At 48.3% G+C, this 13,819-nt stretch overlaps 1 protein-coding gene across 2 annotated transcripts in view; it reads left to right on the top strand.

Annotated features, from left to right (window-relative positions):
• col4a3 (collagen, type IV, alpha 3) overlaps positions 1 to 13,819 on the top strand; it is a 54,378-nt gene that overhangs the window by 20,558 nt on the left and 20,001 nt on the right. The window contains exons 25-41 of one of the 2 annotated variants that reach the window (XM_030066532.1): positions 728 to 916; positions 1,336 to 1,504; positions 2,097 to 2,189; positions 2,307 to 2,411; positions 7,698 to 7,792; positions 7,938 to 8,088; positions 8,365 to 8,478; positions 8,567 to 8,734; positions 9,252 to 9,341; positions 10,022 to 10,156; positions 10,552 to 10,650; positions 10,995 to 11,084; positions 11,187 to 11,326; positions 11,689 to 11,815; positions 12,270 to 12,350; positions 12,626 to 12,727; positions 13,311 to 13,358. In XM_030066532.1, the coding sequence (XP_029922392.1) occupies positions 728 to 916; positions 1,336 to 1,504; positions 2,097 to 2,189; positions 2,307 to 2,411; positions 7,698 to 7,792; positions 7,938 to 8,088; positions 8,365 to 8,478; positions 8,567 to 8,734; positions 9,252 to 9,341; positions 10,022 to 10,156; positions 10,552 to 10,650; positions 10,995 to 11,084; positions 11,187 to 11,326; positions 11,689 to 11,815; positions 12,270 to 12,350; positions 12,626 to 12,727; positions 13,311 to 13,358 (1,996 nt within the window). Of the gene's footprint in view, positions 1 to 727; positions 917 to 1,335; positions 1,505 to 2,096; positions 2,190 to 2,306; positions 2,412 to 7,697; positions 7,793 to 7,937; positions 8,089 to 8,364; positions 8,479 to 8,566; positions 8,738 to 9,251; positions 9,342 to 10,021; positions 10,157 to 10,551; positions 10,651 to 10,994; positions 11,085 to 11,186; positions 11,327 to 11,688; positions 11,816 to 12,269; positions 12,351 to 12,625; positions 12,728 to 13,310; positions 13,359 to 13,819 lie in introns of both variants that reach the window. The other variant, XM_030066533.1, reaches the window with a different exon arrangement.

Here is a 13,819-nt window from a genome sequence, read left to right as displayed (position 1 = left end):
TCTTCACCACTTCACCACATTTTGTTTGGTCAGGAATGACTGTCTGATCCAGAGCAGCTTAAAGGGTCGTCATGTGTCTGTGACGTCGTCATGGCAACGTGACGTCACAGACACACTCAGGGCCGTCGTCATGGCAACGTGACGTCACAGACACACTCAGGGCCGTCGTCATGGCAACGTGACGTCACAGACACACTGAAGATGAACTTTCCTAAACGCTGATTTCAAAGCGGGGTTTGTTTTCTCTGCACGGTGGGACTGATGAAGGCCTCGGCTCTCACTTCACTGCTTCTGCACTTTTGTCTTTCTTTGTTTCGTCTTTCACCGTCAGTCAGCCGGTCGCCCAGGTGATGCTCCTACCTGCCGGCGGCCTCGCTGTCGCCCAGGTGATGCTCCTACCTGCCGGCGGCCTCGCTGTCGCACTGCAGAGAAAACAGCTTCCAGCGCGTCACCTTTCAGCAGCTGCATGCACACACACACACACACACACACACACACACACACAGATACCTAGCCCTAACCCTTGGGTCGGGGTCGGGAGGTTCGGGCCGGATCAGAGCTGCAGGCCGCTGGGCTCAGAGCTAAGGCTGCTGGGAAAATTCCTCCACAAGTCACTTTGATGGACAGACCAATCAGAGGCCTGCTTAGAAAATCGAGCCTGAGTGACTTCCTGTTGGATGGATGCGAGTGCGAGTGCCTAACACACAGCTGTGATGTGCGTCTGCAGGGCTGGTTCGGGATCCCCGGGCTCACGGGCGCCCCGGGACCCAAAGGTGACCCTGGCGTGATGGAGACCATTGGGGAGAGGGGCGAGCCGGGGGACCCCGGGGCCCCGGGTGAGGCCGGCGTTGACGGGATAGACGGGGTCTCTGGACTTCCTGGAGTGAAAGGCATTGTGGGATTGAAGGGCAACCCTGTGAGTTTTACGGTCCCGATAACTGTATTATTGTGAAACCCACCAAAGTTCTGGGCAAGCTCTGCCCCCGGGCTCTGGTTGGCTGAGGGTTTCCCTGGCCCCGCCCCCAGACCCTGGTTGGCTGAGGGTTTCCCTGGCCCCGCCCCCAGACCCTGGTTGGCTGAGGGATTATTTCAAGCCTGTTTTAGTGAATGGGCAACAGGCCAATAAATTTTCACAGTCACAGAGCTGGTGGGCGTGTCTTGCCCAGAACTCTGGTGGGATCACAGACATGTTATTGATTTACTGATAATTTGCTGAACTGATGATATTTATCAGTTGAACATCTCTAGCAACACACACAATCCAAAGAAGGTGTTAGCAGTTTTAGTATGATGGGATGTGATGGCACGTGTTTTTAATTTTGTGTTGTGCTGCAGGGGCCTCCAGGGCCAAAGGGTGACGGGGGCCCGGCCGGGCTGACCGGCCCCAGGGGCCGAACAGGACAGATGGGGATCCTGGGGCCCCCGGGCATCGGCTTCCCAGGACCCCCAGGGCCAAAGGGCAACCAGGGAGTGCTGGGCCAGCGAGGCAGCCCTGGAGAGCCAGGTGAGTGTTCAGACCCCCCGCAGAGCCAGGTGAGTGTTCAGACCCCCCGCAGAGCCAGGTGAGTGTTCAGACCCCCCGCAGAGCCAGGTGAGTGTTCAGACCCCCCGCAGAGCCAGGTGAGGATCCAGACCCTGATATCCTATTGGCTCACACTCAAGACGTGAACCAATAGAGGTGGGTGTGGCTTATACAGGAAGTGAAATGTTGTATTTTCTAACCTAATATTCATTGGCAACGAAACTGTTGCGCCTTAAAAGCATATTTCCACATCATCATACTTTTTTTCTCTCTTTTTTTTCTCTCTTTTTTTTCTCTCCATGGAAAATATCCGTTTCCATGGCATTATTTGTGCTTTCCTGAAAAAAAGGATTCAGAGTCAAATACATCCCTACTTTACACTGTGGAGTGATCGCAGCCCCCCTTCCTGTAACGAAAGGACCTTCTTGAAATCAAGGATGGAAGATGCTAATTTACTGATGTTTAACTGAAGGGCGCCGGGCTTGTTTTTGTTAGAGCAGAGGCAGAGTCAAGAATATACCGATCCAGATACTAACCTGTGTGTGTGTGTGTGTGTGTGTGTGTGTGTGTGCAGGGGAGAAAGGAGCTCCTGGTGAAACCATCACAACTCTGGGAGATCCAGGCCAGAAGGGGCAGAAGGGTTTACCCGGCAACCCCGGACCTGAAGGTCAGACTGCGACTTTCTATCTACTCCAGCTCTATGTTGTTGTTATTATCTAGACATTCCAGCTCTGTGTTGTGGTTGTTATCTATCTAGTCCAGCTCTATGTTGCTTCTCCCACAGGCATCACAGGACTTCCTGGTTTCCCAGGGTTCCCTGGTCTGTCGGGGGAGAAGGGTTCCAGAGGCTTTTCCGTCCAGGGGCCTCCAGGAAATCCCGGGGTCAAAGGTCAGGACAAGCATGACTCTAGCTGTGTCCCAATTCAGGGTCTGCATCCTTCGAAGTCGGCATTTGAAGGCCAGTTACGTCACAACACTGCGCGAAGGCCTGTCCCAATTCATCCAAAGCCGAAGGATCCTTCAAATGCGCACTTCAAATGCGGCCTCCTTTTCAGCCGTTGGTAGTCGATTCGGAGGCTGCACCGCGACTATCCTTCTCGGCCTCCCGTATCCCAAAATGCTTTGCGTGCTGCTGCTCAGTCGGAGAAAAGTTCAGATTTCACATTATAAATATTCGTTTTTTACTCATTTGAACATCCAACGCCATATATGTTAAACCAAAACCCCTGTTCTGTCTTGTCTGACAGAAAGAAACGTTATATTTCGGTCTCCGGAGTTTGTTGTCATGGAAACGGCGGTAACGGCGGTTACGCAACCAGGAAATACTCCGAAGGCTAGACCGTCCCATTTCGTTGCCGTTAGTTGACGGGGGAGGACACTTCGGTTGAAGTCCGGGTCCTCCGAAGGACCCAGACTTCGGAGGACCCGGACTTCGAAGGATGCAGACCCTGAATTGGGACACAGCTTCTGTATCCTACGGTGTGTCCTCATCTCCATGGTAACAGTTGTGGCAGTTAGTACTGACAGGAAGTCAGGCTGGACAGGTGATTGGACAGGTGGCTGGACAGGTGATTGGACAGGTGGCTGGACAGATGATTGGACAGATATCTTACCTGCAAAATGCCAGTCACAAATAACAGTTTGACTGGCAGCAGAGGAATAGTGGAGCACTGGAACAACGACCTCACTCACCTGGTCGTAGCTTCAGGTGTCAACACCCACTTTACCCACAATACACTGCCCAGGGGTTTTGGTCCAGTTCCTGAAGCTTAGGTGGGATTACGTTCTCAACAGTAACAGGGCAATTATGACTTCTGACTTTTCAGGTGGATGATGGTTTTCTTGTTTGGTCACATCACAGTTGGAGTGTGTGTTCCCACCTGTCCAGGCCAGCAGGAAACTGTGGTCCAGCTGACAGGGCAGGTCATAGACATATTTATGTAGACGCCGCATTGAGCGGGTTTACCCGCTGCTGCGATACGTCAACGTCGCTGCCATATTGGATGGGGCAGGGCTGTGCTGTTCATATGTGTGTGTGTGTGTGCGTATATATACACTACTCACAAAAAGTTAGGGATATTTGGCTTTTGGGTGAAATTTATGGAAAATATAAAAAGTTCACGCTACAGTGATATTATATCATGAAAGTAGGGCATTTAAGTAGAAGCATACACTGGTGATTTCCTCATCTCAAACAATTTCTTGAAACAAAAGCCAACAACAGTGGTGGATATACCACAACAAAAAATGTCAGTGTCAATAAGTTGTCATGTGCCTTGAGCATCAATTACAGCTTGACAACGACGTCTCATGCTGTTCACAAGTCGACTTATTGTCTGCTGAGGCATGGCATCCCACTCTTCTTGAAGGGCGGCCCTCAGGACATTGAGGTTCTGGGGTACAGAGCTCCGAGCCTCTACACGGCGACTCAGCTGATCCCATAGGTTTTCTATGGGATTCAGGTCTGGAGAAAGTGCAGGCCACTCCATCTGAGGTACCCCAGTCTCCAGCAGCCGTTCCCTAATGATACGACCTCGATGAGCTGGAGCATCAAACACCTGATGTGAATTTTGCTGTTAAACTCCTTGTTAGAGAACAGCAACTTGTGCAAAAGTACGGAAACATTGAACAGTTGGACATGTGCATTCAAAAGTTTACAGAAGGTCACATTAAGTTCACCTGTAAAGGTTAGAATGCATTTTAGGTTCATCCTGAAATTTCACCCGAAAGCCGAATATCCCTACCTTTTTTTGAGTAGTGAATATATATATATATATATATATATATATACAGTACAGGACAAAAGTTTGGACACACCTTCTCATTCAATGCGTTTTCTTTATTTTCATGACTATTTACATTGTAGATTCTAACTGAAGGAATCAAAACTATGAATGAACACATGTGGAGTTATGTACTTAACAAAAAAATGTCAAATAACTGAAAACATGTTTTATATTCTAGTTTCTTCAAAACAGCCACCCTTTGCTCTGATTACTGCTTTGCACACTCTTGGCATTCTCTCCATGAGCTTCAAGAGGTAGTCACCTGAAACGGTTTTCCAACAGTCTTGAAGGTTTTCCCAGAGGTGTTTAGCACTTGTTGGCCCCTTTGCCTTCACTCTGCGGTCCAGCTCACCCCAAACCATCTGGATTGGGTTCAGGTCCGGTGACTGTGGAGGCCAGGTCATCTGCCGCAGCACTCCATCACTCTCCTTCTTGGTCAAATAGCCCTTACACAGCCTGGAGGTGTGTTTGGGCTCATTGTCCTGTTGAAAAATAAATGATGGTCCAACTAAACGCAAACCGGATGGGATGGCATGTCGCTGCAGGATGCTGTGGTAGCCATGCTGGTTCAGTGTGCCTTCAATTTTGAATACATCCCCAACAGTGTCACCAGCAAAACACCCCCACACCATCACACCTCCTCCTCCATGCTTCACAGTGGGAACCAGGCATGTGGAATCCATCCGTTCACCTTTTCTGCGTCTCACAAAGACACGGCGGTTGGAACCAAAGATCTCAAATTTGGACTCATCAGACCAAAGCACAGATTTCCACTGGTCTAATGTCCATTCCTTGTGTTTCTTGGCCCAAACAAATCTCTTCTGCTTGTTGCCTCTCCTTAGCAGTGGTTTCCTAGCAGCTATTTGACAATGAAGGCCTGATTGGCGCAGTCTCCTCTTAACAGCTGTTCTAGAGATGGGTCTGCTGCTAGAACTCTGTGTGGCATTTATCTGGTCTCTGATCTGAGCTGCTGTTAACTTGCCATTTCTGAGGCTGGTGACTCGGATGAATTTGTCCTCAGAAGCAGAGGTGACTCTTGGTCTTCCTTTCCTGGGTCGGTCCTCATGTGTGCCAGTTTTGTTGTAGCGCTTGATGGTTTTTGTGACTCCACTTGGGGACACATTTAAAGTTTTTGCAATTTTCCTGACTGACTGACCTTCATTTCTTAAACTAATGATGGCCACTCGTTTTTCTTTAGTTAGCTGATTGGTTCTTGCCATAATATGAATTTTAACAGTTGTCCAATAGGGCTGTCGGCTGTGTAGTAACCTGACTTCTGCACAACACAACTGATGGTCCCAACCCCATTGATAAAGCAAGAAATTCCACTAATTAACCCTGATAAGGCACACCTGTGAAGTGAAAACCATTTCAGGTGACTACCTCTTGAAGCTCATGGAGAGAATGCCAAGAGTGTGCAAAGCAGTAATCAGAGCAAAGGGTGGCTATTTTGAAGAAACTAGAATATAAAACATGTTTTCAGTTATTTGACCTTTTTTTGTTAAGTACATAACTCCACATGTGTTCATTCATAGTTTTGATTCCTTCAGTGAGAATCTACAATGTAAATAGTCATGAAATTAAAGAAAACGCATTGAATGAGAAGGTGTGTCCAAACTTTTGGCCTGTACTGTATATGTCTATGGGGCAGGTGGAAAGGCCCCTACAAACCAGAGGATCTGGAGTTGGTTCGCTTTCTTCGCTTTGATTCGGGTGTAAAGTTGATTCTTTCTTGCATTTTCATTCGGTGTGGTCAGTGAACAGCGCTGTGGGTAAAATTAAACAAATGACTCATGGTTTAACAGGTCATTCAGAAGATCCTGTTCACAACTGGGCTCTGTTCTACGATGCAGGTTCAACACACCCATCCTGTGTTGGTGTTTGTGCTCCACAACAAGAAGCTCACGTTCAGAGATGACTGGCATGTTCCCCGTTGGCTCCAGTTATTGGGACACGGGGCAATCAATTGTGCCTATCATCCTAGAGAGTCCTATGAAGAAATTAGACATACATTATATTTCACATGCAGTCATTAATAGTTCACTATGTTAGTGAACTATTAATGACTAATACCTGTGATTTTTTAAAACAGGAACACAAACGTATTGAGTAGTTCAGTGAGAGTGAAAAGCACGGTGTACTGTAGTCCTGCTCAGATTTTCTGCATCACTGAAACCGTGGAGGTTCCCCTGAAAAAAACCCTCAACGTTCTGCGCTGCTGTAAGCGCACGGCTGCTTCTGTGGCATCACTGACATACAGCTCCAGCAGTTTGCATATATAGCACGTTTCCCTCGGCTGGGAATCTTTAGAACGGAAAACATCATCAGGAAAACACAATGGAACATTCCAGTCTTGAAAGACTCTCTCCCTCCGAAGAAAACCTTGTAACATTCAGGCACCAAGGTTCACAGGGTTCTCCAGGAATGATGAGCTGCTGAGTGAAAGGGTGGTGCTTTTATTTTTTATATCTGATTTCAGCAGAAACTCAGAGTATAACCTTTAACCAGACTGATGCTTGTATCCTTTTATTAGACTGATACTTCCTTTGTTTTTATACTTTATTTGTTTTTATTCAGTCTATTTATTTATTAGACACTCATTTATTTTAGACTTTATTCCATACTTTATCTCTTATGAATAATTTATTGTTGCCTGCATGTCACTGTTTCTATTCATGTATTTTATATACATGCAAATTGCCCCTAGATGGATTAATAAAGTTGTTTGAATTTGAATTGGAAGCTGCTCTGGACCAGGTGAAGTTTGCAGCACAGGTTGCCATGGTGATCTAGCAGAAGCCCTGGCTTTAGGCCCAGCATGCCTGGCTAACGCACTGGCATCGTCCCTCTGCTGATACTCTGCTGTTTGTTTGCTTCAGTTTGGTTTCACACGACAGAAAATTCAAATGAACCAACATGTTACCAGCAACCACGTGGCAGCTGACAGCTGATTGGTCAGACAGATATCACCAGGTTGAAAGGTGGAGAAAGGAAGTGTTTACTTCAGAGATGTTTCTTCCTCTCTCACTTTATTGTCCAGTCACATTTGGTCAGTCCAGCCTCCGTCAGCAGCTTTTGTGTTCCTGCGTTATTGCAGAGCTCGTTTGGGCTAAATTCCAGTATATTTCCTTGTGGCTCCTTGTAACCGTTGCCTCATTGTGTTGCTATGCCGTTAACTGCCAGTTGCTAACGCTCCTTAGTTGCTTCCTTTTGTTATCAATTACAAATCTACCATGTGCACCTGAGCTACGGGAGCTGCTTTAGCCCAAAACACATGGTTTTGGGCTACTGTAGGTTGGTTCACATTCACACCACAAATAACCCGGACCAGATCCAACAGAGCCCTAAATTCTGGAGGGTGCTGACTCATTTTGGTTCTCTGTTCTCAGGAGTGAAGGGCCTCCCAGGAGCTCCAGGTTCACCGGGTTTCGGAATCAGAGGACGAGCAGGGCCCTCAGGGGCCCCTGGGATGCCGGGCCCCAAGGTAGGCTATCTCTTGTGCCACATACAGAAACATCTGTCTGAACCATTTCCAGTGGTAACATTACAGCCTTCTGTCTGTCTCCATGGTGATGATAACACTGTTAGTCTTCAGTGATGTAATGTTCTGTTGGTCTCCATGGTAACAGGGGTACGCGGGTGTTGGTCTACCAGGCCAGCCGGGTCAGTTAGGACCCCAGGGGGAAGACGGGTCTGTGGGGTGCCAAGGAACTTCTGGCCCTGCTGGACCAGATGGTCCTCCAGGACCCCCAGGACTAGATGGGCCCCCAGGACCCAAAGGTTGTTAATTACTAACTAATAACTAGTTACTACCGATCACTAATATTTTACAACTAGCAAACAAATAGTTACCTAGCAACCTGATCACTAATATTTAACAACTAACTAATAACTGGTTACCTAGCAACCTGGACCCAAAGGTAAGCAGTTTGGTAAATAGTTAACCTGGACTTAACCGGACTGGACTGGACTGAACTGGACTGAACTGGACTGGACTGGACTGAACTGGACTGAATAGGACTGGTCTGGTCTGAAGTGATGTGGTCTATATCTCAGGTCGTGCAGGTCTGGATGGTTTGCCTGGTGCAGTTGGTTCTGTAGGATCCTGTACCCCTGGAGCCCCCGGACCCTCAGGACCCCCTGGAGAGATGGGTTTCATCGGCTTCACAGGTACCAGGATCTGGTCTCAGTTTTCTGTACTGGTGTGGTCTCTGATCTGGTCTCTGGTCTGGTCTCTGAAATGTCCTGTGTCCTTTAGGACCCCGGGGCCCTAAAGGTCTGCAGGGTGACCCTGGGCTGCCGGGGGAAGGTGTTCCGGGGCTTCAGGGACCCTATGGACCCCCAGGGTTTGATGGAGCTCCAGGGGCCACTGGAGGCATTGGATCAAAGGGACTGAAGGGAACCAACGGAGAGCCAGGGAGCCCCGGTAAGGATCCTGGTCTTTATGATCTGATATATTTTTAATGATTATAAATGGTTTTCAGTTATCAGTAAGTTTCCCCCCTCAGTTTTACTCCTTGCTAACTGGCGGGTTACATGTTTGTGAAAGGTGTCACAGCCTCAGGCTGTCTCAAACATTTCAACACAAGATATTTGACGGCAATCCAGCGTCACTGATTTGACCTTTAAAGAGATCATTTTAATCATTAAAGTCTGTTAATTAAAAAAAAAATCCTACAACAACAGGTGTCATGTGTGACCACGTGATGTGTGAGATCACCGGTCTGGACAGGTGTTTGTAAAGTGTGTCTCACATCTCATCAGATGTGGTGGTAAAAAAAAAAAAAAAAGTCAAGTCTATTGTTTTCACCCCCCCCCCCCCCCCCTCCCTTTTTAGTGAAACTGTTTCATCCACACGTGCCTAAACCAAAGCAACCACAGCATGTGTGTGTGTGTGTGTGTGTGTGTGTGTGTGTGTGTGTGTGTGTGTGTGTGTGTGTTAGGTATCAGAGGAGATGCTGGGCCTTCAGGAGCTTCTGGGATTCCAGGTTCTGATGGGAAACCAGGAGAGGACGGGCGACCAGGGCCAAAAGGTTCTTTGATCTCACTTTCTATGCTTGCAGTTAGGACAGGGCGTCAGGGCGTCAGGAGGACAGAGCGACAAGGCGACAAGGCGACAGGGTGACAGGGTGACAGGGTGACAGGGTGACAGGGTGACAGGGTGAGAGGGCATCAGGGTGACAGGGTGACAGGGTGAGAGGGCGTCAGGAGGACAGGGCAACAAGGCGACAGGGTGTTAGAGCGATAGGGAGTTATTTTGGAAGCAGATGTCTTGCTTGTTGTTTCTAAGAGCTTGACGACGTATTGAGAGCGGACTCTGTGAGAGTTTTTTCTCCTGCGAGGAACATGTGACCGATTTATTTTAAAAAAAAATTCTACTGCTCACTTCAAAGATGTGATTAACAGTAACGAGTAACAAGAACTTTTATAGAAATGCAGTGGAGAGTACAGATACTTAAGTGACTGCACTTTGTTACTGTCCACCCCAATCATCATCATCGTCATCATCATCATCGTCATCATTATTATCATCATCACTGAGCAGAAACACATTCACAACACAAAAAGCAGTAAAAATGGAAACGAGCACAGCTTTTCTACCGAACACATGGAAGTCAGCCTCAGTTTGTGTTTGTGATGTCCAATCTGAAGCTGATGCAGCTCCAACTGTCTGTCTGCCTGCCTGTCTATCTGTTTGTCTGTCTGTCTTCAGGTGAGATGGGTGTCAGTGGTTTGAGGGGTGCTGAGGGTGCTCGGGGGCCTCAGGGTGACCCGGGGGAAGGTGGACCTAAAGGAAGCTACACTGCTGTCCAGCTGTTTGGAGACCCTGGAAGTCCTGGAGAGCCTGGTACTATGACGCCAAAATGACATCATGACACTGAGATGTCACAACACAACACTGAGATGTTACAGTGACACCATGGCACTGAAATATGACACTGAACTGTTGACCACTACATGAGCTACATGCTTCTTAAACCCGTTCCACATATAGTTTTTCCAGTAATCTGTCACTAATCTGTCATCAGCCATGTCATGCTTTTTCATCTCATTTCTTCTCCTTTAATGTTTGTGATTCAAACACATCGATCCTGACATCTAAACATCACATCATTTAATTTTTACTAATATACGTTTGTTGTCATCTAACAAAATGTGCCAAATTTTCAGGTACATTTTTTTCGGCTGATGTTCTAGAAAGAAATTAAGTGTGTGTCTGTCTGCTTTCTTTCTCACTCACAGGGCCCGCAGGTCTCACTGGAGTTAAAGGAGAGAGGGGCCCCCAGGGGCCTCAGGGCCCTGATGGCATCAACGGTAACCCTGGCAACGCTGGGTGCCAAGGTAACCACCCAGAATTGCACACACTATTAACACACACTGTACACACACACACTACAAACACTGCACACACACTGTACACACTGCACACACACACACACTACAAACACTGCACACACACTGTACACACTGCACACACACTGAACACAAACTGTACACACACACACTACAAACACTGCACACACACTGTACACACTGCACACACACTGTATACAGACTGCGCACATACGGCACAAACACTGCACGCACTTTTTATCAGTGTTTCAGTGTCATCAGTGCTTTATCTGCCTGTCTGTCTGTCTGCCTCCCTGCCTGTCTACCTGTCTGTCTGCCTGTCTGTCCTTCAGGACCCACTGGAGACCCTGGCAGAGATGGAGAGAAAGGAGCTCTTGGTCTCCATGGAAACCCTGGTAACCAAGGAGATATGGGGTTTCCAGGTAACCCCTGCACACACACACACTGTTCCAACACTGTTAGCAGCTTGATCAATATCTGATCAGTCAATCCCAGGTATTGACCTGCTGTTGTTTTCTGTCCAGGTTTTAAAGGTGGCAAAGGTTCCTTAGGGTTTCGTGGAGAACCTGGCCAAGATGGAACTCCAGGACAGCAGGGACCCAAAGGTGCTAAAGGAGAACCGAGTTCACCTGGACCAGGACCTAAAGGACGTCAAGGGGACATGGTATCACAAAGCACACACACACACACACACACACACACACACACACACAGTGAGAAAGCTATGGAGCACTACAGTTGGGCTGATAATCTGTTTCTGTAAATGGAGGTCTAGCCTATCTGCTGCATTGAGTAGTTCCTGACCACCAGAGGGCGCCAGAGTCAGTCCTGCTTCCCGGTTCAGATCTCTAACACAAAACCCAAAGTTCAGGTCGAAAAATGTGTTTCTGGATGGAAATGAGGGCTGCATTTGACTCTCCAGGCTGCTGATGGATTAACTGGGATTATTTTGAGTGTCAAACTGTGGCGAAGCTGCAAGGTCCCTCATGTCCCAGCGAGCCGTTTGACCTTCTCTGCTCCTCTCAGGGGGATCCAGGATGTCCAGGACCTCCAGGAGACGACGGGGAACAAGGAGACCTGGGCAGCTTTGGCCCTCCAGGAAACATCGGACCTTCTGGCCCCAAAGGCAGATCAGGAGGCCTCGGGATCCGAGGTCTGTAGAGTCTACACAGTCCTCACTCACACTGCACTGATCTCACCCCGAGGGGCGGAGCTAACCTGTGACATCACCTACATCTCTTTCCAGTTATTAGTCTATGTAACCCTTACCTATACTGCCTGCCTGTCTGTCTGTGTGTCTGTCTGTCTGTCTGCCTGTCTGCTTGTCTGTGTGTCTGTCTGTCTGCCTGTCTGTCTGTGTGTCTGTGTGTCTGCCTGTCTGTCTGTGTGTCTGTGTGTCTGCCTGTCTGCTTGTCTGTGTGTCTGTCTGTCTGCCTGTTTGTCTGTCTGTCTGTCTGTCTGTCTGTCTGTCTGTCTGCCTGTCTGCTTGTCTGCCTGTCTGTCTGTCTGTCTGCCTGTCTGTCTGTCTGCGTGTCTGCGTGTCTGCTTGTCTGTGTGTCTGTCTGTCTGTCTGTCTGTCTGTCTATCTGTCTGTCTGTGTGTCTCAGGTGATCCTGGGTTGCCAGGCAACAAGGGTTTTGATGGTCCTGCAGGAAGTTGTGGCAGTCCGGGACCTTCTGGCCTCCCAGGTACACCAGTACTACAGTACTACTGCAATACTGTTACTACTGCTAGTATTAGAGCTTCTCCGTACTCACAGCAGTACTGATAGGTTTATAGTGTTTGGACAGTGACAGATCTGTAGAAACCAGCCTGAACTGGTCCGTTGCTATAGAAACCAGTCTGAAGTGGTTTTGCTGGTCCAGGTGCAGCTTGCTGTCTTCAGTGTAAAAACAACAACATGGCAGCTGCTATTAATTTACCTTCAATACAATTAAAATATTCAATATGATCTCCTTCCCAGGAAACAAGGGAGCTCCAGGAGATCCTGGACCTCCTGGTCCCAGAGGAAACCAGGGACAAGACGGCATACCTGGACCTCCTGGAGAGAAGGGAGACATGGGAGGTGAGTATCAGAGAAGAGGAGAGGAGGAGAGGGGAAAGGAAAGGAGGAGGAGAGGAGAGGAGGAGGAGAGCAAAGGAGGAGGAGGAGAGGAGACGAAAGGAGGAGGAGGAGGAGAGGAGGGGAAAGGAAGAGGAGGAGAAGAGAGGAAGAGCAGGAGAGGAGGAGGAGGAGAGAGGAGGAGCAGGAGAGGAGAGAGGAGAGGAAAGGAGGAGTAGGAGAGGAGGAAAAGAGAGGAGGAGGAGGAGAGAGGAGAGGAAAGGAGGAGGAGAGAGAAGGGGAGGAGAGGAGGAGCAGGAGAGGAGGAGGAGAGGAGGAGCAGGAGAGGAGGAGAGGATTAAACGAAACAGTTGAATGAGTCAAAATCTGGAAGAATAAATGAGATTTATATTTGTGCATGCTGTCGGAGTTCATGAACACGTAGAACATCTAGAACATGTTTAGAACTTGTTTACATGAAGAAGAAACCTTCTGCCCCACTGCATGATGGGTGCACCATGTGTTTCTCTGTTAGCAGTGAACTGCTTTAGAACCCACAGCCAATCAGAGTGAGTCTGTGTTCTCATTGGTTGGTTCTGTCTTCCAGCTACTGGACGCGGACCCCAAGGACCAAGAGGAGAGAAAGGTTCAAGTGGTGAGTCAGAACTACAGCTAGAACCACCAGAACCACAAATAGAATTACCAGAACCAGAATTAGGGCCACCAGAACCACAACTAGAGCTAACCAGAAAACCAAAACCATAAGTAGAATCAAACAGAACCACAACTGAACCAACTAGTACCACAACTAGAACCATCATAACATCAACTAGAACCACCAGAATCTCAAATAGAACTAAGAGGATTATAATGGCGTTTTTCCACTAGTACAGGGGTGGGCAGCCATGTGCCACGGAGCCCGAGAGGCTGCAGGTTTTCTTTCCAACCAAAAACTCCACCAGCTGATTTCACTGATTAGTCCCTGCTCTCTGCTTGGATGTGAGGTCATCCGTGAAATCATCTCCATGGCACATGGTTGCCCATCCCTGCACCAGCACCTACTCGGCTCGACTCGGCTCGCCTCGGTTTCGGTGGTTTTCCATTACAATTGAGTAC

This window comes from Myripristis murdjan, chromosome 13, assembly GCF_902150065.1.
Source record: "Myripristis murdjan chromosome 13, fMyrMur1.1, whole genome shotgun sequence".
NCBI classification, from domain to species: Eukaryota; Metazoa; Chordata; class Actinopteri; order Holocentriformes; family Holocentridae; genus Myripristis; species Myripristis murdjan.
The sequence above is the reverse complement of the archived record's forward strand: the minus strand, read 5'-3'. Positions and strand labels throughout refer to the sequence as shown.